The 24,793-nt window shown below is 40.1% G+C and overlaps 1 protein-coding gene across 1 annotated transcript in view; it reads right to left on the bottom strand.

Annotated features, from left to right (window-relative positions):
* Positions 1 to 6,765: 6,765 nt before the first annotated feature.
* The window catches only part of MTHFD2L (methylenetetrahydrofolate dehydrogenase (NADP+ dependent) 2 like), a 143,144-nt gene continuing 125,116 nt past the window's right edge, over positions 6,766 to 24,793 (bottom strand). The window contains exon 9 of the mRNA XM_075189544.1: positions 6,766 to 7,215. Within this exon, the coding sequence (XP_075045645.1) occupies positions 7,103 to 7,215 (113 nt within the window). The 3' untranslated portion in view covers positions 6,766 to 7,102. The remainder of the gene's footprint in view (positions 7,216 to 24,793) is intronic.

Genomic DNA, 24,793 nt, shown 5'->3' with positions numbered 1-24,793 from the left:
CTGAAATGTCCAGATATTTTACGGGCCACAGGCAGCATCTCCTGCACATTCCTGTCATTCTTTAAAAAGCTCTGCACCACCAAGTTTATTGTGTGAGCAAAACAGGGAATGTAATGGAATTCACCCAGCTGTAATGCTCTCACAATATTGGTGGCGTTATCAGAAATGACATATCCTGAGGAGAGTCAAAGCGGGGTAAGCCATATTGCAATGACATCCCTTAGTTTTTGTAACAGATTGTCAGCTGTATGCCTCTTAGTGAAGCCAGTGATACACAGAGTAGCCTGTCTCTGACAAATGTGACGTACTTGGGTACATGCTGCTGCTGTTCCTGCTGGTGAAGGCGAATCATCAACGCAGTGGGCTGTCACAGTCATATAATCTTTAGTTTGCCCAGTTCCGCTTGTCCACATATCTGTGGTTAAGTGTACAGTGGGTAGAATGGCATTTTGTAGCCTAAAAATTTAATTTTTATGAACTTTCTGGTACAGGTGAGGAATAGTTTTTCTAGTAAAATGGTGTTGTGATGGAATTTGGTAATAGGGACAGAAGACCTCAAGTAACTGTCTAAAACCAGCTGCATTAATAGTGGATACTGGATGCAGATCTAATACTAGCATAGTCCCCATGGCGTCTGTGATCCGCTTTGCAACTGGGTGACAGCTTTCTTACTTTCAAAGGATTGTTTAACAGTCAATTGTTGTAAACTACTTGTAGTAATTTTCTGGGTTGAAGATCGAGCCCCAGCAGCAGCAGCAGCAGCGGGACTAACGCTCAATAATTCTTCAGAGGAATCATGGTTAGTGGAGGAGTCATCTAGCCTTAGCAACTTGGATACAGGACTAACTCCCATCACTTGCGAGAATATTGATGATGAAGGTGTTGGGGGTGTAGATTGCAGGTGCTGGGATCTAGATGAGAGAAGAGAGGTAGATGATGCTGGACTGCTTGTTGTTATTTTTTTACATAAGTTTCCTATTATCCCAACAGCTTTCCATGAACTCGCTTAAAATGCCATAACATGGATGAGGATCCTAGATGCTTAAGGTCCCTACCTCTACTGAGTATGACTTTACAAACGCTACAAATGGCTAGTCAACTGTTGTCAGGATTTGTGTAAAAATAATTGCATACATAAGAGGTGAATTTTTGGTCTTATGTCCAGGCATGACAATGGCCTTTTTCTTATCATTGGCAAGAACTGCTGCAATCTTTGCTTGAAAGTGTATGAAAATAATATTGTGACCTGTGAGATGGTCAAAATTGACTGCAAATTACTTTAAATGAGTGTTAGTGGGGTTAATAATAGTGTAGGATAAAAAAAAAAAGCTAAATTATGTGATTTTAGCATATTTTAGCAATTTGTCTAAAAAATACAGAACCAAACCCAAAACACATGAGGGAGATTTTGCCAAAACACAAAGCTAATCCAGATCCAAAACCACTTCACGGGGGTCAGTGAGCATCTCTAATAAATAAATATATATATATATATATATATATATATATATATATCTAGAGATAGATATAGAGATCTATATATCCCTATACTCAATTCAATATACTTTAAGTAAGTAGTAAGAATGTAAAAAATAAAACTGCAAAAAATTAATGTGTGCTAAACATTGTAATAGTGAATGTATCATTGTGTCATTTATTGGAGAAAATACTTTTAATTTGTTTACAGTATCAATATTAATAGCATGTCCAAGAATTTGTACCATTAGTCACAAAAGCATCTTTTTTATGACCCACTGTATATTACACACCTTAATAATCGCAATAAGAAATGATTTAATGTGGCAATTTATTCAAAGGAGCCTGTTCCTTTTATCTATAGTAAAATGATCGCAATCATGATTGCTTTTCTTACAGATACTTATGGCCTAGGACAATTTGCGATGGGGAAGAGCACGAAGTCTGCCGGTGATGGCTCCAAAAATCCCTTTAATTTGATGCTCTTCCCAAAGGCCATAACAGCTAACGTTTAAACATATCTGTTATCGAGCCTAAGCCTGTTCTAATTTTACAGACTTTAATTGTGGTCCTCCTGATAGTTTTCAATCACTGCTTTCAAAAATCTTCCAAAATTATTTGCAGCTTCCTCTGTCTGTTTGAGACAGGCCACATACCAGCTCTGGAGAGCACACAAGGAAAGACAGTTATTACTCCTAGATGTGGAAGTAATCTAAGCCTAAAGCTTATTTGCTTCTGTTTGTTTGTTACTTAAAATGCATATATAAAACAGACAGACTATAAATAAGGTCAAAAGCAAAGTTAACATATATAAGAGGGACCTTCATCTTTAGTATTGGAGTGTGACAAACTGATGTATCTATGATTTAAGTGAGCACAACATAAAGTTACTACTTGGTGGAATTAAACATAAATATATTTAGCATTTGCTTAAGTCTAATTAACAAACGGTTTGCATTTGTTTCTATATTTGGTATCATCTTTTGTAACAGGACTCAGTAGGGGTTTGAGACTATGGCTTGATAGCTATGATACTATCATTCTGACATATATGCGGATAATAGCTTCCTGCCTCTTACTTAACATATTAATTATGATTTGATGACAGTTCTCCTTCAACATGCTAATACATAAGTAAAACGTAAGTAGGTAAATTAAACAAATCCCCGAGCTACATATATATTAAATATTAAAATTTAGAAACTATAAGCATGTATACAATGTTATATACTCATTTCACAATATTAAGGTGAGGCCAGGAAAACATGGTAATATTTTACTAAGATTTACAAAGATAAACTTTTGAAAATATGTGGTTTCAAGCAATTCACTGCATGATAATTTTGTATGTACCTGTAAGAACACATTTCTGCTTTACCTATATACACCGATCAGCCACAACATTAAAAGCTCCTCCTGCCTAACAGATCCCCCTCGTGCTGTCAAAACAGCTCTGATCCGTCAAGGTATGGACTCCACAAGACTTCTGAAGGTGACCTGTGGTATCTGGCACCAAGACGTTAGCAGCAAATCCTTTACGTTCTGTAAGTTGTAAGGTGGAACCTCCATGGACTACTCAAAACTTTAATTGGGAGCCACCAGCTAGACTCTGTGAACAATTTTGCAATTGTTATGACTTATCATTCTGTGTTTACCTAGATGTTTATATTACCTGCAATATACATACTATTTTCTATTGTATTTATCAGTGCACTGATGTTTTCATCTGCAGTCTCTGTTGAATTACATCTTTTTTTTGTAAGTTAACTGGCTTTGTTCATCTGAGTTGGTTTATTTAAGATTCTTACATGTCTTGGATATCAACACTGTGCTAGCTGAAGGGTTGGGATGTTACTTTGATACCTAGCATAGTGAGTAGCCTTCTTCATTAATTACTTCTATGTAATCCCACACCTTTCATTCAGATGTAGCAGCCAAACCAATATCTAACAGCACATTCATTTTAAATAGTTTCCTTTGGTTCCCATAAAGAAACAATGCTACCCCAAGTCAGGCAGATATCCCACTCTGGTGTATCATAATGCTAATATTAGATAGATTGACTGTCAGAGTGTTGCATGTAGTAGAGTTAAGAATATCAATGTACCACTTGTTCTATGATGTGGCAGGTGAGGCAGATTAGACATTCCTGTCATAGCTGCTTTCTCAAGACTGGTAATTTGTGGGATTTAATAAATGCAATTTCAAATTAAAGTCTGACTAAGTAGTGGTTAGGCTGCAATATTAAATAAAGGTGTGAAGACGGTGATTGCGCCCACAAAAATACTTACCCATGCTTTCCTAACTCACCATAACAATTACCTAAAGCTGAACATCCCAATTCATTAGTCTACCGAAGAAAGGAAACATTAATAGGAAAGCCATTCATTTTTCCAGAAGTTGCGAAACCTTAGTGACAGTTAAACTCAAACAGGGAAAGTATCTGGACAGTGTCACGAGCCGCGGCGGTACTCACAGCCGCCGCGGCTCGCTTCCTGTCCTCCCTGTCACTTCCTCTCAACTCCCGACCGTTAGCTGGGCAACGGCCGGACGCTACTCCAGCGCGATGTCCCGGCAGCCGGGCGCACACGCGCATATTGTAACTATTAGATTCAGCCTGTGGGCTGAATTAGCAGGCATTAGCCTGCAGGTGTGTGTGACAGGGCTAAGCCCTGATTGGTGTCTAGTGTAGCAGGCAATTAGCCTGCAAGTGTGCACTGTCCAGGGGCAAGCCCTGATTGGTCCATCTGGGTACTTAAGGCAGTGAGGTCTGCTGCCTCATTGCCGGTTATAGCTCCTGTTGCCAGTCTGCTGACCTGCTCTGTGCCTTGTTCCTGTCCGTTGAATATTCTGCTGATTACCCGTGTATGACCCTTTGACTGGATTTGGACCCTGCCTGTGTATCTCGTGACCCTGACCTCTGGCGTGTTTACTGACCTTCCTGTCTGCTTGTGATCCTTGACCTCGGCCTGTTTATTGGAATTGCTATCTGCTGCGGGCCCTTGACCTTTGCTTAAACTTCACTTCGTTTACCTGGGTTCTCCCCAGCCGGTACACACTTCACAAACCTGTCAGTCTGCAGCCCAGTCTGTCCACACCACTATGGGCTCCAGTGAACACCTGATTGGCAGAGTAGATTCCGGGTTGTGTTGTACCGACTGGAGGGGTTCCTAACAGACAGAAGAGTTCTTCATGATGAATGACTGATGACAAACACAGTTTTAAATTAACATTAGAGCCAAATACACATTGGGTAAAACAATTGTGTCCTTGAGGTGACAATAATTTTTACGGATGTTATCTCTGGTGAAATTATACATAATTAAATAATGATTATACAAATACTTTGAAAATAAAATCTATCTGAGCTTCAAAAACATTTACTTTAGGTTAGCAAAGATGAAAATGATGAACTGTATAATACCATATGATGTACTGGCTGATTATGTTATATTACGGGAACGATCAAATGGAAAAATATCACTATACTAAAATCACTATACTGTGAAAAAGTAACAGAAATTATTTTTAAAACACCTAATTATCAATTAGGATGCATGAATTAAAATTGTAGACTGAGCCCCCCTTTAATTTTAGTTTTCATTTTGCCATTTGCATGTACTAAATGAAAATATACATATATAATACATCTTAATTTATAGTAGATTGCTGATATTACCGGAAGACAATATGTAAATTGTGCTTTAAAACCAGGACATTTTGAATAGCCAGCATGCTTCACAATGTTTTTTTTTTATTGCATAGATAGGACATAGGTCTTATTAGCAAATAACATACACATATTTCACAAGTTCTAATGTGCTAACAACATATTTTACACGCATTGCATATGATACACTTGCATTTATGTTTCAAACTATAAATAGATATAAACATAAAGTGGTAGAAATGAGAAGTAAAAAAATGAGTATCATTATTGCATGTTACTTTGCTGTGGAATTCAAAAATGAAATTGTTTTGTGTGTCTTTCTGCTGTGTTTGTCTATTGGTCTCTGTTTGAAGGCAGCAGTTGGTGACGCAGTGGAAGTTTGTAAGACATCTCCATTTCGCACATCTACCCAGTGGGTGCATTTAGTTTGTAGTAATATATACTGTATTTTTCAATTGAAAATTTTAATAAGAGATAGGAACAATAACTTATAATTTAATCACCAACCTAAACAATAACTAAAATTGCACTGCTTTGTGTGTATTTTAAATGTGGAGGTTATTTACGAAGCACAGCAGCTCTCCAGATTTGGACATTCCGTGTGTTTCAATTTGCACAAGAGCACTTAGATATCCAAGAAAGGCTCATAGGTCTTCAGAGAAAGATGGTCATATTTGCAGGGGAATAGAAGATTGCAGAGGAGATGATTGGGTGAGGTGAAAGTAATCCTAGGAATATATGGAGTAAGCGCACCAGTCTGATGTGTAGTGAGATAAAATTGGGGGAGAAGGCAGTGCTTTCAGGGAGCAGCTATTCTAATTCTGCAAAAGGACTCAGCATCAGTTTAGAACTGCCAGCCAGGTATTATCCTTTATTTTTAATAAGACAAATTAATTTTCCATGCACAGTGCATTGCATAAAACAAAATACATAATAATTAAAAAAAACAGGCAGTGTAGCCCTTCGCCAAATCCTCGAATGGCCACAGTGCTTGATTTTTTATTTAATAATGGGGTGAAGCAGGGCTTTAGAAAGTCTACTAGTCAATTAAATTTTATTTTGAATTTGTGTGTGTGTCTTCGTTGCTTATACTCTTTTGGTATAATGCGCAAGGATCTGTATACAGGGCTGGTAGCCTCAGGTGGTGAAGGCATGCTGTTTATTGTGCCCACCAGCTTTTGCTTCAGTTTTGCTTGTAATAGTGTGTGTGTGTGATTGTTTCAAGAGTAGAATACAAGATTTTTCCATGCTACACTGTAACTAATAAAACACTACGTTTGAACCGGGTGTAGTACTACTTAATAATAGTGTAAACGCCGACAGTGTTTACAGCTACAGAATTCTTACAATACTGAAGAGAGCGACATGTGAGAAAGACCTACTTACCTGTAAACAGACACAGGGCAGATCCGATGTGAGGACGTCACTTCCAAACGCGACTTGGACATTTCAGTTTTTAGAGCGGCAACGCACGAACCCTTTTTTTAGGGGTCCGTGCGTTGCCACTTTAAGGATGAAAAAAATCCAAGTCGCGGTTGGAAGTGACATAATTTAGAAGTGTCGCCCTCCCCTCACATCGGATCTGGCCTGTGTTTGTTTACAGGTAAGTAGGTCTGTTACATGTTGCTCTCTTCAGTATCGTAATAATTCTGTAGGTGTAAACACTGTCGGTGTTTACACTATCGTAAATGCAATTACCACCATTTGAACCAACAGTATGCTAGTACAATTCCACAAGCTTCTCCATTTCCATGCACAACTCTGCTTGTGACAGAGTGCTGCCATTTGCACATGTGCAGCACATATACATGCATATATATTCAATTTCCTCATTTGCATATTCTTTGTAGTAGGAGCAAAGTTATTGATTACAATATATTTTAAATTATTATCCATGTGGTCAGCATGTAGTTGTGTCTCCTTGAGATTTTTTTTGTCTAAATATGAGACAATGTTTTAGTAAACAAGTTTCTTGGTGGCCGTTAGTGTGTTCTTCAGAAGCATTGCCACTGTCACTGGTCCCACACCCCCTGGAACAGGTGTGATAAAAGCTGCTTTTTCTTTGACTTCTAAAAGACAAAACAAATAATAATGTTAGAAGAACCCTCTATAGTGAATCCTGCTAAAGGAAGAAGTAACAAATTTGAAAAATAAAATAAAATAGCTTTTCACATCAACTGTGAAATCGACTGAGATGTATTCACATTAGATTTATTCTAGCACTGGTCCACATACTGGTCCACACAAAATATCAACATACAGAATTTACATAATAAATAAAAAGTTCTAAAACTGAGCAAAAGCCCACCCACTAAAACTCGTGGTTGAATTATGGTTATCACCACCTAAAACATGGTGCTCTACCTCTACATAGTACATAGTAAAATTACAGGTCTACCTATAAATAAAGAAATTGAACAAAACAATAATTGTAGTGTTATGTCTGTATCTATTGTTTGCAATAAAGATTCTCCGATGCGACCGCTGTGGTTCCACAGCATAAAGGGTTTTATTCACAAAGTATTACAAGGCAAAGTTTGGTATGCATACACTTGCACTGTTAACACTAACGCAAGCTTATATCAGAATGTTCTGGTTTCCAAAGCCAAAGGTGAACAATTTATATACTGTACAATTGTAAAACGCAATGATATCACAAAGATGCACAGTTTCAGTATTAAGGTTAATATTCATGGTTTGAACGGTCTTGACCTCCCAAGAACTTGACGTGTCATTGGTTGATTTCTCTGGTCATTCTACCTTGAAATTGCCAGGTGTCCTTCTTCAGATTCCCACCTTTAGACCTGTATAATCTGGTTCCTTTATGATCCCTGTAAATTGGCTCTTTGGTGTATGAAAAGTGATATTATTTATAACTAGCGTTCGCAATGCTGCATAAATAACACCGGAAACGTTCTCATGCAATTGCAAACAGAATGATACCAAACTCAAAGTAGTTTAAATGTTGGAAACATTAATTAGCTTCTTCACCACTTTATATTTTATATTAAAAGATAGAAAATAAAATACAAATAAAATAAAAATAAAAAAATACATTAAACATATTTAAATGTTGTTACTATAATAATTATGTTGCGTATTAATCGCATCGCAACTGATTGTATTTATTTATTACCACCTTCATCCAATTATTAAACTTCAACAGTACTGTAGTTTTGTGTATACATGTTTATGCATTTTGATGGGAAAACCTAAAGATTCTGGTTTCCGATTTGGGTGTTGCTGGTCAGGTCCCCTCCACTACATTCAGGAACCATCCACGCTCTGTACTGACATTTTAGCAAGTCTCACTCCCAGCACTACTATTTTGCTCTTACACAGACATCAGAGGGTAAATGTATCAAGCTCCGAATTTTTCAGTGATTTTAAATCACGGCAAATCGCGAGAGATAAACAGTGATTTGCCGCGTTATGTATTAAACAGCAATATTTTTTCTGAACTTCAAAATCTCTGTTCATCTCTAACGATTTGCTGCACATTAAACTCGGCAGTGTTTAGCTGAAAATCGTCATTTACAAACGAATAGTAATTTGTGATTGGTTGAATGTTTGTAGGGAGTATGGTCCGCAAATAAAAACCTGCCTCCCCCCACCCCTCTAGGAATAACCAGACCAGTGCTGAAAGCACTAGGGCTCTTCCTACACCACTCAGCGGTGAGTGTAGGTTAATAACGGCGATAGTATGAGAAAAAAATACAGACGCCATTTTTGTTTGTGGAACTACAAGTCCCAGCCAGGCCGGGCTGCCCTAAACAGTCTGGGCATGCTGATGCTTGTAGAACTGCAAGCACCAGCATACTCATGGCAGTCAGGTCATGCTGGCACTTGGAGAACCACAAGTGTCAGCATGTCCTGACACCAATGCCTTGCTGCGACCTGTAGTTCCACAAACAAAAATGTTAAATAAGCAACTAGACCCTCATAAAAACCACAACATTTTAATAAAAATAATATTACCCTAATAAAAACAAAAAAACACCCTCTTTACACAAATACTTGTAATTCCAAAAGTCAATGCTTGAAAACAATCTTCTGTTCTTCGGGTCACATAGGCCCCCATACTTGTTCCAATTCCAATAGGCTTGAAGTCTTCTTTCTTCGGGTCAGGAGGACACCCCTAGTGTGTGTGTGTGTTTAGGAATTTGTTTAGGAATTTAGATTGTAAGCTCCAATGGTGCAGATTTTGAGGTGAATCACATATAGTAGTGCAGAATTGGTGGTACTATGTAAATAAATGATGATGATTATTCCTTCCACATTCATCATTACCCTCTCAATTATTTTTGATCATCATCATTCTTCATTAACAGCCTCACATCACCAATCTCCATTTATCCCGCTCATAATATCATTCACTCTCCCCTTCACACCCAGGCCTAGAGGCAGACCTAGGGAGGTTGGTGAATCCAGAAGGAATAATCGCCTCCCTGCTCACCAACTCTGCTCCCTGCACTTAACGACAAAGAGCGTAGCTCTGAAACCTTTCACAGTCGTTAAACTATATTCCTGACAATTGAAGGTATATTGAGTGCCAGATGAGATAGATCATGCAATTTGCTGTGGTGGACGGAGGGGGGGTGATGGTGCTGAGTTGGGTCATGTGACCTGTGACAATTGGGGAGGGAATAGGTGCCACCAGGGAATGCTCGGGTCTTGGTGGCAGTTGTGACACTTGCTGTTTTGTTACCATGTTTTCCTATGTCTGATTGCGAGTACAACAGGATACAGTATGTCAAAATAACATCTGGTGAGCATTTGGTAAAGCACACTGTGGATTCAGGCTTTACAAGGTACTGTAGTGACCGCCCAATTTAATTAGCAGAGCTAGACAGTTGTATATGATATTATTTAAAGTATACATACTGCAATATACTATAAATTAAAATGATAAGATATGTAACCGTTTTATCACTGTTTGAATGCACAACTCAGCCTTTAGTAAAACAGGCATGGAAACCTACAGTATATTTTCTTGTTTTTATTTGCAATGTATGCAATTGTTCATAATAAGGGGTTATGCCATTTCAATTAAGATATTCTGAAGTAATATCAAATCATAATACCATGTTATCAAAGCACAAAGGTTACTTGTTTACTAGAAAAATATATTTCCGTTTTTCATATTATTTGACACTAGAAAGATCATACGTTAGATCCCCTTTGAGTACATCCATGCCAACACAGACCTCCACACCCGCTCCTGCTTGTTCAAAAGTCATATATATATTCTGAGTTTGGCACTACAGATCAGTTTCCATTGGATCAAATTTAAATGTAGCATTTCAGAATGCCAACATTGTGTGAACCACTTGGAAGAGTGTGTGGTTGGTGTCAGTTGAATAGAAAAGCGACATAACCTCTTACTTTTGCCCTCCTTAGCTCTGGCTAAAGAACAGAGGGTTCCTGTATGTGCAAGTATTTAACACAATGTCGCCTAAGGCTGGGCACAGGTGCCAAGTGGTGCAGTGCAAAAGTTATTACAAAAGTTGGATGTCAGATCATCTCTTGAATCAAACTACACATTTTATCTGCACTACTTCTCATAAATTGTAAATGGTTGCAAAGAAACATAACATGTATGTAGCCACCTGTCACTGTGTGTGTGGGGTGCATAAATCAGTAATGCGATTCCTCACTTGTCTTTCCTCTGCTCTGACTAGCTTTCTGGTAGGGGTATAAATGACCACAGGGTGCTGCACATGCAGGTTTTCAGCAATGAATTTTTAAGGTATTGGAATACAGGTGTGGTAACTTAGGGATCAGTGCAAACAGGTATCTCAATGATTTGGGAGCCAGACCATCTAAACAAAAATAAACTATATATTCCACTTCATTGCAGCACAATACTTGAATTACAAGTATAATGGAAATACACGAAAATAAAGATGTGCATCTCCTTATTCGCTCCAGCCCAGTTAATCACCCCTCCTTTGTGTGGGCATTATTCCTTGGGATATAACATATACTCGCTGTGCTTTCTCTGCCTTTTGCTCTGCAGTCTGTGTCCTGTCCGGGAACTGGGAGCAGCTATCAGTTCCCTTCCGCTAACCAGAGCTGGATTAAGGCTCAGGGTATTTAAGACATCAGAGCCCCTATTATGTAACATGGTTATTATTTTAGACAAATATACAGACTCTACTGTTAGAAGCACACAGCTCTGCCTTCACAAGCAGTAAGTTGTGAAGCGGGACATACCTCCCAACTGTCCTTGTAGTCGGACCAAATACTGACTAAGTGAGACAGTCACCCAAATTCAGGACTGCCCCACCAGATTCAGGACAGTTGGCAGACAGTCCTGCTCTCTCCTACCTGTCTTGGTCACTTTCCCCACTTGTAGTAGCTGGTTTCTTTAGCTCAGTTCCTTCTTGTCTTGATCCTGGACTATTGAATGCCCTATTTTGAAAACAAAATGGGTACATGAGATTTAGAAAACTCCAATCAGCCCCGGTGTTAAAACAATAGCACTCACGTTTTATAATTAGGCCTCCCTCCAGTCCCCACGATAATAATATTGACATTTAATAAGTAGACCTATTTCCCTTCAACCAGCTCCAACATTAAATTAACAGTATACCCATTTAATCAAAACATATTTCCCTCCCTCCAAACAGTCCCAGCAATAAATTAAATAGCACTAAAGTTTAATAAATATAGTAATTTTCCACAACCATCCCCGGCAATAAATAATTCATATTCACATTTAATAAATAGCCCTCCTCCCCAAAATCAGCCCCATATTCAATTGATAGCCCTAAACCACCCCAGCATTAAATTAAAGGTTCCTTCACCTCACCATAAACAATTAGCCCCCACCTACACTCCACCATTAAATAGCCTAGCTCCCACACTATATTCAGATCTTCCCTTTCCTCACATATTATATTAAAATTCTGCGCGCGCACACACGCTACATTTAAAATAAACACACTATAAGCCACACAGACACACTAGTAGCCACACAGACACACACTGTACTATTAACCACACAGACACACACTGTACTATTAGCCACACAGACATACACTGTACTATTAACCACACAGACACACACTGTACTATTAGCCACACAGACACACACTGTACTATTAACCACACAGACACACACTGTACTATTAGCACACAGACACTATTACACACACACAGACACTTACCTGTTACATCCTTCCTGCGCCTATGCAAGTAATCACCTGGGACGGCACTTGTCATGTGGTGCCATCCCATGTGATTACTGGCATAGGCGGCAGTCACTGACTCTCCATCCGCCGAGAGTGCTGCTGCTTGGCGGGCATGCGGACCGGCCCATCTGGCCATCGGCCCTTTTTGCATTTGCCAGAAATGCCAGATGGCCACTCCGGCCCTGATCACTAGTGTCCTCTTGCATGCTCTTTACTCACCCTATGGGCTATAATACCCTCTATGGTGTCTTCTCTGCCCTTTTAGGTCACATTGAATACTACCACACTCTGTCTTACACAGGATCTCTTTGCATGCTCTCCCCCCCTAGAAATGGGGGGGCCTGATTTATGTTTCCGACTCAAGTCCCATTGCATGCTATATCTTGCGTGAAATAGCTCTGTGCATGCTCAGAAATGGACCTTACACCAGTGAGTGCTACTGTATGTCCAAAAGCAAATAACACTTACGACTGCCTACGAATGGAAGGGCGAAATGGGGGTGGGAAGAGTTGAAAGAACGTAGGCAAAGTACAGCAAGGACGTTCCTAGGGCATTCTGTTACAGATGCAATCCTTTTTCTCTAAAGTATGTGTTTTTAGCTGTATCATTTGCACCAGCTACAGGACAGGTGTAAGTGTTAACTGATAATGATGACTGTCACGGCATTGTCTTTGTATTAAAAAGTTCATGTATGAGTGCCACTATATAGCAAAGAACATTTGTATGCAAGTAAGAGATAATATAAAAACGCATTGTATGTACAGTACGCATTAAGAACATCCTGATTCATATATTTTATGTAAAACAAACATATACTTTTTAACACACATGTTTTTATCAATGATTATAGTATTATGAGTTGTTAATTCATTTTATAGAATTTTATTTTGCATGCGTTCTGGTGGGACTTTATATTGCACATATGTATGTGGATATCCTGCACTGTCTTCTGTTTGTTAACACACGGCAAGTATTTTGAGATACTGGTATTGGTTTTGAAAAGGGTCAGAACTACGCTAAAGTTCTGTGCACATTTTTTAAACGCAAGTTGCGTGCAAACTGCAACCGAACCTGAATCAGGTCCGGGGACTCAATATGGCTGATCCTCAATGCTGCCACTGTTCATTGGCTCCACACTGCTTTGGCAGTGGCCCCCCTTCTTTATTGGTTTCCCCCTTTTTTCTCATAGGGTCTAATTTTTATCCATATGGGGACTCATTCCCCTTCTTGTAGCTCTCTGAACTTGTGGCCTCATATCTGTTCCATTTTACTCACATTCTCACAGTTATGATGTATTTTGGCCCCTTGTGGAAGCAGAACACAGATCTGCTACTAAATTTGCAGGGAAGTCCCGGCACCTCCTCCCCTCTGTCCCAGTCTGTCACACTCTAACCACACACTTTTCATCAGTTCATACCAGCCTTATGTTGATAAGAACCTGTTGTTGGTGTGTCTCCTCTGGGTAATAGTGCTGAGGCCACACATTCACAGTCACTGGGAGATGTCAATTTACAACGCTAGATGTACACATGATGTCAATCTACTCCTGCACAGTTCGCAGTGGTTACATTCATACAGTTTAATATCTCCAAACTCCTCCTTTTTATGTGTGAAGGCAAACTGGCTGATTCAACCAGACTTCTTGCACACCATCCCTTAATCCAAGGGCTCACCTTCCAAATTGTGACCATTCCCTAATCCAGGTACTTTCTTTCCATATTGTAACAATCCCTTTATCCAGGGAATCTCCTTTTACTGTAGACATGCTGCTGCTAACAGCACACCCCCTCTCTGTAGGGTTCCCTCCACTGCTTCTTAGTAACCATCCCCTAATCCAGAGACTCTCCTTTCTGCAGCCTCCCTGCTCCAAGCAGTGCTCCCCCCCTCTCTAGTGTTCTCCCTTCCTATAGCAGGGACTCTTTATCTGGGGACTCTTCCCCTCTGTAATAACTGTGCTCCACATTCAAGCAGTGACTCCTTCCCTCTCTCTAACTATGGGGCTCTCTTGATGCAATAGTGAAGTCTCATATGCAGAATAACTTACATGTTTTCCGGTAAAAACATAAATATCCCATTTTTGCTTTAGGTTTAGTGTTACCATAATCATACAGCAGATAATAAATACATAAACTCCATATTTATATTTTTTAATGCTAGTATCAGAATAAAAAAAACTGCATTTTAGGTTAAGCGTTACTAATATTAATATAAGAAAGGCATGAGAAATATAAAAAAGACATCCTGTTGAAATAGTTGAAACTTGTTAATAAAAGAGGGCGCACACAAGGAGAATCTTATGAATCATAATGATGCTTTATAATCACATTGCATCTTCATTATTCTTAATTTATTCAAGGCTCTAATTTTTACCAAGTCAGCATTATGAAATGTCTGAGTCACTGAATCCTCTATAAAATGTGTATTAACAAATTTTGAAGTCAAAGGGGGTTATTTACAAAACTAAAAGCAAAAATCTAGCAATGCAAATGCTTCTGTCGTGACTGAGTTGGCAGCTTAGTAACAGGTTTTATACCACTGTGAAAAAGATTTGGTGACAAAATTATGTATTTTACCTCTATGGGTTGAGCCAGTTTTTCATACAGGCACAATTTTGCAAGTGTGCGCCTAAATGACTAATGTGAATGTACAAAAGGTCCTGATGTTACCCCTCTCTTGGGAGTAGTAGTATTCCCTACTTTCCATGGAATGATGCTCACTTCCACTAGCTACATAATATATTGCAAGTTTGCAATGATGCACAATGAAACGAATGTAATTGCAAGCATAAAATCAGGAAATAACAACACAAAGTAAAGACAGTTCATATCGACCATTACCAATAATAGTTATTTGATGTCAAATCGGAAATATCCACCAAATTACATTTCATTGAAAGAACTGACTCAAATGGTCAGATTTGTAAAGTCCCTGACTAATGCATTTCATGCTTCTTTGGTTAGGTACACTCTCTAGCAAAAACAATACTTGGATGTGAAGAGACTGTGTGTAGTAATATGTGATAGTGTTGCGTCAACCAGGGCAGCAACCCGTTGTGGGGTGTAGTCATTGATATTGAGATGTACACAGTTCAATACTCAAGTGAGCTCCTACCTGAGGGGCTATCAGTTGCCTCATCAGTCTTGGTGTCCAGGCTGCAATGGTAATAAAAAACAACAACAACAATTGCAGCTGTGTATATTGTATCATCTTAGCGTCCAGGCTGGCTAGCAGTTGACATGCAGATTCCATCACTCCGGGGTCTCTCTCTACAGGAGCAATGTCTATCCATAAGGTTTTGGCCAGGCCCCTCCCTTGCCACACACACTATAATGGCAGAACTAAACCTTTCCTACCTGGAATATATGTTTGGAACATCAGGGAGGACCGTACTACTCAAACAGTCCTGTTTCCTTAAATATTTTTGCTGACTACAACACTTCATTAGAACTTTGTACAGTGTCTCTTGTGTCGCCGGTTGCAATCCATCACCTGACACCTGAATTGATGGCCAGGGCCACCAATGAGGAATTCCTGGCCCTTGTACAGCAACTTCCTGGGGCCCTTTCCATTACTGCTAAAGAGGTTGTGACCACATAAGGTTAGTGACTGTTCCCACTACACTGGCCCAGACCTCAGTACTTTGTACCTGCTCTCGGCAACCCTACTGATGGCCATGCCTTTTAAATAATAGTCTGTCTATTTCCTATAGCACAGTAATGCCCAAAATAACTTAGTGTACTATCTAGGATAGTTTGCTTTATCAGCAATATTCCCTTGCATCTCAGTTTCTGCCCAAATACTTCAGTGACAGGAGTAGTCAGATTATTAGCTGATGTAGCCAGTATTCCAATGATTATCCCCTTCACTTTATATGCATCCATCTAATATGATTTAAATAATCCTGATGGGACATGGTGGTGATTTGAGAGCCTGTACACAAGCAAACAGTCTTTATTCCTTCCACCAGAACTGCCGTAAAGCAAAAATGGGAGGACCATTGTCTTGGTCTCTGCAGTTCAGTTCTCCATGGTTGTCAGTCTCAGTTTAGAATCACTGAAACCCATAATTTCATCTGGGCTATTTACAGCTAAATGTCCACATTACAATCTGTACCAGCTATTCCCTCTGCTCTAACCTGTTAGTTGGTCAGCTCTGTCTGTTGGACCATAGGTGGGAGCAGCAGTCATACCTCTCTTTAACCCAAGTACATTACTTTGTAGATCCAGCACCATCTCATTAAACTCTTTTATCGCTTTCTCACACAGCAGGATCATTTGAAGCAAAGGGTGGTTCCCAAAGCATCAGTGCTCCACCTGTTGTATGATCACATAAGCCCACAGGTTATCCTTGCTACGATATTACCTGTCCTGCTTGTGTGGCTGCCCAGCATGTCCAGGTGTCGTCTCACGTGATGGTTGGCCGGGGCAGGCTTTCAAATCTGCTTTACTATTTAAAAAGCGCTCTGACACTCAATCATTGTCAGAACAAGGTTGTTGCTAACTTCTGACTCCTGGGGGTATATTTACTAAACTGCGGGTTTGATAAAGGGGAGATGTTGCCTATAGCATCCAATCAAATTCTAGCTTTCATTTATTTAGTGTATTTTACAAAATGACAGCTAGAATTTGATTGGTTGCTAAAGGCAACATCTCCACTTTTTCAAACCCGCAGTTTAGTAAATGTACCCCCTGTACTTGTTCCCCTGTGCTTGCTCCAGTCTCCCCTCTCTGGGTATTCTCCTGATTGATTCCTGTGTTCCGAACCTCTGCCTGCTGACCATTCTCCTGATTGACTCCTGTGTACCAAACCTATGCCTGCTGGCCATTCTCTTGGTTGACTTCTGTGTACTGAACCTCTGCCTGCTGATCAACCATTCTCCCGATTGACTTCTGTGTACCGAACCTCTGCCTGCTGACCATTCTCCTCATTGATTCCTGTGTACCGAACCTCTGCCTGTGCTGACCATTCTCCTGATTGAATTCACTGTGCAATGAACCTGGCTTCCCTTGACTCTGCTTTTGCCTATTGCTTCTTTCCTTCCTTTGTCCCCCGTACGTGTACCATTTTGCCTTGTTGTGACCATCTGCCTGGGTTACTCCTCTGCGCCCATGTGAAAGACTCTGACTCATCTTACTGCTCCACCATGCCCCTGTGTACACTTGTGGTTGTGCTGATTTCTTCTCTCCGAAGTACTACATCCTGTGGCAGCCCTGAGGACTGCAACCTGCGAGTTCGGGGCAGCAACGTACATCACTGTATATTTTGCTGAATTGCATAGTAAACAGATAGGTGGTGGTCTATGCTCTGTTGGTCACTACATTTATTTCAGTAAAGTAGTAATTTGGAGAGTTTGGGTGTGGTCCATTGGGAGTCTGTGTTACTAGGTGGTACAAAGGACAGAAGCTACCTAAGAAGACCCTAAAAACTTTAGAAGGTTTATACCAACATCGGTGGTACTCACTTTCATGGCACTGTGAACCTCGACAATGTTTTAAATGACAGGGGAATCACGATGGCTCTAATCCCTACAGTATCATCATCATCATTTCTTTATATAGCACCAACATATTCCGTAGCGCTTTACAATTGGGGTCAAACATAGTAAACTAATAAACAAACTGGGTAAAACAGACAAGGAGGTGAGAAGGCCCTGCTCGCAAGCTTACAATCTATGGGACAATGGGAGTTTGACACAGGTTAAGTCTACATTTTGCATTTCGGCCCAGCCAGACTGCAAAGGTAAAGGCGACTCATAAGCTAAATGATCCTGTCACACAACAATGTTGGTCAGGGGGTAGTTGTCTTGTGTGAAACTGTGTAACGGGTGGTACTAGGGTAATGTAGTGAGGTTAAGAGGGTGGTTGAGGAATTTTATAAGCTTGTCTGAAGAGGAGGGTTTTCACAGAATGCTTGAAAGTTTGTAGACCAGAGGAGAGTCTTATTGTGTTAGGGAGAGAATTCCATAGAGTGGGTGCAGCACGAAAAAAGTCCTGTAATCGGGAATGGGAGGATGTAATGAAGGTGGATGAGAGATGCAGGTCTTGTGCAGAACGGAGTTGCCGAGTTGGGAGATATTTTGAGAAAAGAGAGGAGATTTATGTTGGTGCAGCTTTGTTGATGGCCTTGTAGGTTAGTAAAAGTATTTTATATTGGATTCGGTAGAAAACAGGCAACCAATGTAGAGACAATCGATCTTGTCTCAGCGTGCAAAATAAATTGTATGGGTTTGAGTCTGTTTTGGGGAAGACCAGTAAGGAGGGAATTGCAATAGTCAATGCGGGAGATGATAAGTGCATGAATTAAGGTTTTGAAGTGTCTTGCGTGAGATATGTGCGAATTCTGGAAATGTTTTTTAGATGTATGTAACATGATATAGGATAATGTAATAAAGGCATGGGGTCTGGGTATTGACACTTTTAAACTGCCATTTTCAGTCTGTCCATAGTAAAAGACGTCATTTCATAGTGTAGGTGTTTAGCTCATTCGGATTCCACACTGGACGGCGATTTCAAAGTCCGATAAAACTGCAGGTCTGACATGTGGTAAGTAGTCATTTCAGTACTGTTAGGGATTAGAGCCAACATGATTCCTCTGTCGTTTAAAACGTTGTCGGGGTTTACAGTGACATTTTAACGTACCCCACCCACCACCATTACCTCCCTATTTCATATGGTGGCCCAAATATAACTGATTTCAATTATGAATTTCATATTGGAATAAAGTGGTGGAACTGCTGGTATAATTGTAAACCTTAGTTTCAGGTAAAGAGGTGAGGACAGTTTAACAAAGTGGTGATTCTGTTGTATCGCTATTTGCCTGTGGGCTAGAAAGAGGTTGGAAGAAGAAGTACATTTAATCGCAGATAGCCTATTTTTAAAGTTCAGCTCCTTTGATAGTTGTTCCTTTATGTTTCCTTAAGCCACAAAGGGAGAATGACTTTGGCCTGAAATCATAAAAAAAACTGAGGAACAGACTGTTGCAAGGTGGTCATCAGCAAGAATCGCTAAGAGGACATTGATACCACACCAAAGATAGAGGTAACATTGGTCACTGGGTAATATTAATTCTGTATCAGGTTTGTTGAGTATGAATTTAAATACTATTAAAAAATTATCAAAAGAGAGTATGCTTAACTCTAAGTTACCAGAAGATGTCATGTTGAAGGGTCAATCTTTTAGAATAAATATATTAACAAACATTTGAACATGTTCCCATGTGTATTACCAAACAGTTGTTCATTAAGAAGACTACCAAGCAGCTGCAGACTCACAGAAAACTTGGTAGAGGCTTATTGGGAAAGGATTTTGTCAGTACAGCATGCAGAGTCAAGTACAACAGGGTTAATGTTTGAAATGGTAATTCAGTGTGAGTGTTGTGTGTTAAGAGAGTTTAAACCCTGAAATCACTATTGGTATACAATGATCAATATAATACTGATAGAGGTGGACAGATTTGCACACTACAATGGCAATTGTATAAGGAAAAATGCTGTGTTTAGAAAAATGAAAGGATAACAGAATTGCATACAGAAATTAATGCATTCAAAGATAAGGCAACATCTACTGATATCATAATATGTAAAGTTGAAAAGCGATGTAGGCATTCATGTGCAGATGGCCATTAACATACGAAAAATCATAAGTAATTTGTGTTAACCTTTTTTCAATCCCATAATCCCATGCTTATCCGAATTTGGGACTAAAAGAACACAACACTCCGTCTGATTGACACTAAACACCTGAGGGAGCGCACACTTAATTATTCTCCAACACAGGAAATGAATCTAGTGGTCAAAAAAACATTATTAATGACACTGTTTACAGTTTAGACAGTGCGTGGGAAACTGTATATAACAGTTTGCTGATTTATGCAAGAAATGTGGTATAGTACAATCAATTTTTTTTCAATATATACAAATTTCAAATTTCATCGATTCACTTATGAGAATTTCATCCAGTCACAGATGAAATCATCCAAGGCAAGACAATTAACTCAAATAGAGCGCACCTGTATTTATTCTGTCAACTACAAAGGCCTGGTTTCTATGCTCAATAACTCTATACTCTGTGCTCAACAACGCTACACTCTGTGCTCAACACATCCTGGATCCTCATTAAGCTTACATGAGAGATCTGAACACCACTCTAGAGACAACAATCTGTGATCACATAAGTTGTGGAATAGCCAAAACCTCAATAAATGTAGCTTTGAGAGAAAATGCATGCAAACTATATCCCAGATGGTATTTTGCCCCTTATAAATTGATGTATCCCCAGTCCTCTGATCTCTGCTGGAGATGTTGCGGGGTGTGGGGACATTCGTTGACATTTGGTGGGAGTGCCCACTTACTGCCCAATGCTGGGAGATTGTTATTAACAGATTTTCAAATACCTGCTTTCCCTGCTGTTCTACCCTTTAACAAACCAATTGCTGCACGTACCAAACATGGAGATAAGCTCATTGCTCATATAAGTAATTCAGCTAAAATTCTAATCGCTAGGGTATGGAAGAAACAGGTCCCCCACATAGTGAGACTTTGCTAATTTGCATTTGGTTTGTGTCCTCTATGGAATACTTATCCAGCCTACTTCATTCATGCATTCCACAGAACTTGGAGTCTTTGGTACCAATACCATAATTCCAAGCTCCCAGGAACCATTTGAGCACTCAATACCTTGAGTGAACTTTCTAGAAGAGTGTCTATGGAGGACAAAGAGCAAAACCTAGTCACCCCAGATATCTGTCCAGACACTTCTGAGAGAAGCTGAGAAACTGGCTGCTCAGCTGCAATGTGTAAGAAGCTTACCTGTTCCTCGCTCCTGTCCTCGATCGCAGCCGCTGCTCTGTACTTCCAGGCGGCTGCAGTCATGTGACACGGAGACGGGAATTTAAATTCGTCTCTCCTATATCTTGCTCGCTCTGACTCACTGACTGTGTCAGAGCAACAAGTTACAGCTTGGCGTCTGGCTCACTTGGCGTCTGGCATTAGGAGAGACAGAATCTGACAGTCTCCTGAGTGAGTCCATAAGTAAAGCAGAAAATTTAGCATGCTGAGAATTATGCAAGATTATGTCCATTTGTAAAGTCTGTAGCTGTGGCAATTCCAAAATTGGTAAAGCAGATTTGTTGCAAAAACAAATAAAAATGAATTGCAGAAAAAAGGTCCCAGAATGAAATCTTTCACATGACTCCTAAGCTGTTTTTTGTCCTGGTTATACTGTTACAATTCAATGCAGGAATACAGCTAAGGAGCCAGGGATAAGGTGGAAAGACACAATATTTATTGCTAGAAGTACAACCTGATGGTATAGAACTGAGCATTACAGGGAAATGCAGAAGTAAATACCAGGTACACGGCTGATGCAGGTAAGCGGTGATATGGAGAGGTCCCAGGCAGCAGGTAAACCACAAGCACAGCAGAATGGAAAGCAACAACAATAAACAGCAATGTATGTTGGGAGTGACACATATACATAGGGAAACACCCACGTGCAAGGGATAATAGTGCAACAAGGTTACCTCCTAAAGGACAAGAAGCAGGCACAATAGCAGCACCTCTGGTGATCAGAGGTACTGCTGCTAACACATAAAATGAAACACAAATAATAAAGTCCAGTAGTCCAGGAGGCAGGAGGTGCCAATACAAAACAGCAAGGTGTAGGCAGATCGTTACAGTAATCAGATTGATATACATTTCCAGGATTGCACTCAAGAGAAGATGTCCCGCCAATGAGGGTTTCATTTGGCTCCTCACTTTCAGAATCCTGTGGCACCTTTTGAGGAACCCATGCAATTGGGGAGAAAGAGAGAGAGAGATGATTCAAGAATCATTTATGCTTATACTGCGGATAACCAGGTCACGTTCTGAGTAATTGTTTCAAACGGCCGTGAAACGACAAGGCCTAACTGGCTCTGGAGAGGTCAGGTTAGGTGACTTCGCTTCTTCTCCATCTGATTCCAGTTTTTCCATTCAGGCTCTTCAATATGCTGATAGTCAGCTTTCTCTTCCTGCTCTCATTGATTCTGGAACGGCAGGGAATTTCATAACTGCTGCCAGAGTAACCAAATTATCGTTGACTACCCTGGATCATCCTATTGCTATTACTGCCATAGATGGTAGTCACATTGTAGGAGGATCTATTAGGAGATGTAATATTCATCTGTCTCTTCAGATTGGAGCCTTACATAAGTAGAATATTTCATTTTTTGGTCATCTCTGAGGCTATAAATCCATTGGCACTAGGTCTTCCTTGGCTTCGACTCCATTCCCCCACTCTGGATTGGCATAAGGCTGAAGTACTTGTTTGGAGACCCGCTTGCCACTCTCAATGTTTTCTAAAGATAGAAAGGTCCTTAGGGGCTACCCCTTCTGTATCCGAGGTATCCTCTGTTATTCCTCCAAAATATAGCTCTTTTTCTGATATATATGTGAAAAGGAGGCTTCTAAGTTACCTCCCCACAGACCCTGGCACGGCAGCATTGAACTCTTGCCAGATAAGATGCCACCTTTTGGGCAAGTCTACCTGCTATCACCACCCGAATCACAGTCCGTGTCCGCTTATATTGAGGATAACCTTAAGTGGGGTTTTATTAGAAAATCTTCTTCTCCTGCCAGGGCCGGCTTCTTATTGACTACAGAGGACTGAACGCTATCACTGTGAAGAATAAACACCCTCTACCATTAATCTCTGAGTTGTTTGACAGAATTAAAGGGGCTTTTATTTTCTCCAAGCTGGATATCAGAGTTGCTTATAATTTAATCCGTATCAAACATGGAGACAAATGGAAGACGGTATTTAACACTCATGATGGCCATTTTGAGTATTTGGTTATACCCTTTGGGCTATGCAATGTCCCCGCAGTGTTTCAAAATTTTATCAACAACATTTTTCAAGATATTCTTTATCAATTTGTGGTGATATACTTGGATGATATCCTTATATTTTCTCCAGATTTCACCTCCCATCGGAAGCATGTCTCCATAGTTCTTGATCGGCTCCGACAACATCAATTATACTGCAAGTTGAAAAAATGTGTCTTTGAAAAGGATCATCTTCCCTTCCTAGGATACATGGCTTCAGGTTCTGGTCTTCAAATGGACCCTGTGAAACTTAAGACAATAATGGAGTGACCTCAGCCGGTGGGTTTTAAGGCGATTCAACAGTTTTTGGGGTTTACTAATTATTACAGACAGTTCATCAAGGGGTTTTCTTCCTTGGTTGCAACCATTCCCACATTAACTAAGAAGCCTGCCAATTCTAAGCTTTGGTCTCCTGAGGCTGTGGAGGCCTTTATTTCAATTGAGAAAGATCTGAACTTTACTGACTCTGAAGTTTATTTCTGCTCCTAGAAGTGGATGCCTCCTCTTTCGGTGTTGGAGCCATAATATTTCCAAAGAACTCCTTGGGAAAACTTTCTCCATGTGGCTTTTTCTCTCGAAGATTGTCTGCTGCGGAAAGAAATTATGGTATCGGACACAGGGAACTTCTCTCCATCAAATTGGCACTGGAAGAATGGAGACATCACTTGGAGGGGGCCTTATTTCCTATAATGGTACATACAGATCATAAATATCTTCTATATCTACAATCTGTATCCTGTCTCAATCCTCGACAGGCCAGGTGGTCATTATTGTATTCTTGGTTCGATATGATTATTACGTTCAGGCCTGGTTCCAAAAAAGCGAACGCTCTCTCTCGTTCCTTTGAGTCTACCGATTGAGGTGGATTGTAGAACACTTATCCTTGATCCAGAATGTATTGTGGCCACCACTTCTACTCACCTAACTATTCCACGCGGGAAAACTTTTGTCCCACTCCATCTGCGCCCCAAGCTTCTCATGTGGGCTCATTTTTCTCGCTTCTCCAGTCATTACGGTACCAAGAAAACCAAGGAACTAATGTGTCATGGTTTTTGGTGGCCTTCCTTACACTCGGATGTGCAAGATTTTGTAGCCGCGTGCTCTACTTGTGCTCAAAATAAAGTCCCTTGGCAGTCTCCCTATGGGTTGTTGCACCCACTTCCCATTCCTTATTCATCCTGGGAGTCATCTCTATGGATTTCATAATAGATTTACCGATTTCCAAGAGATTCTCCATGGTATGGGTTTAGTACAGACCGCCTTTCCCGTGCTGCTCATTTCCTTCCTTTGAAGGGTCTACCATCTGCCTCAGTTATTCATAAAAGAAGTCTTTCATCTTCAGGGTTGTCTGGATGTTATCGTCTCTGACTGTGGAACTCAGTTTGTGGCAACGTTTTGGAGAGCATTCTCTTGTGTTTGTGGGATCACGTTAAATTTTTCATCTGCTTATCATCCCCAAACTAATGGACTGACTGAAATAACTAACCAGGAACTCGAGAAATTCCTCAGATGCTGTACTTTAACCAAGCATGATGATTGGGTCGATCTGTTACCTTGGGCACAATTCGCCCATACTAATCATTGTCATGA

This window comes from Mixophyes fleayi, chromosome 1, assembly GCF_038048845.1.
Source record: "Mixophyes fleayi isolate aMixFle1 chromosome 1, aMixFle1.hap1, whole genome shotgun sequence".
In the NCBI taxonomy this organism is placed as follows: Eukaryota; Metazoa; Chordata; class Amphibia; order Anura; family Limnodynastidae; genus Mixophyes; species Mixophyes fleayi.
This window is presented reverse-complemented; position numbering and strand designations above follow the sequence as displayed.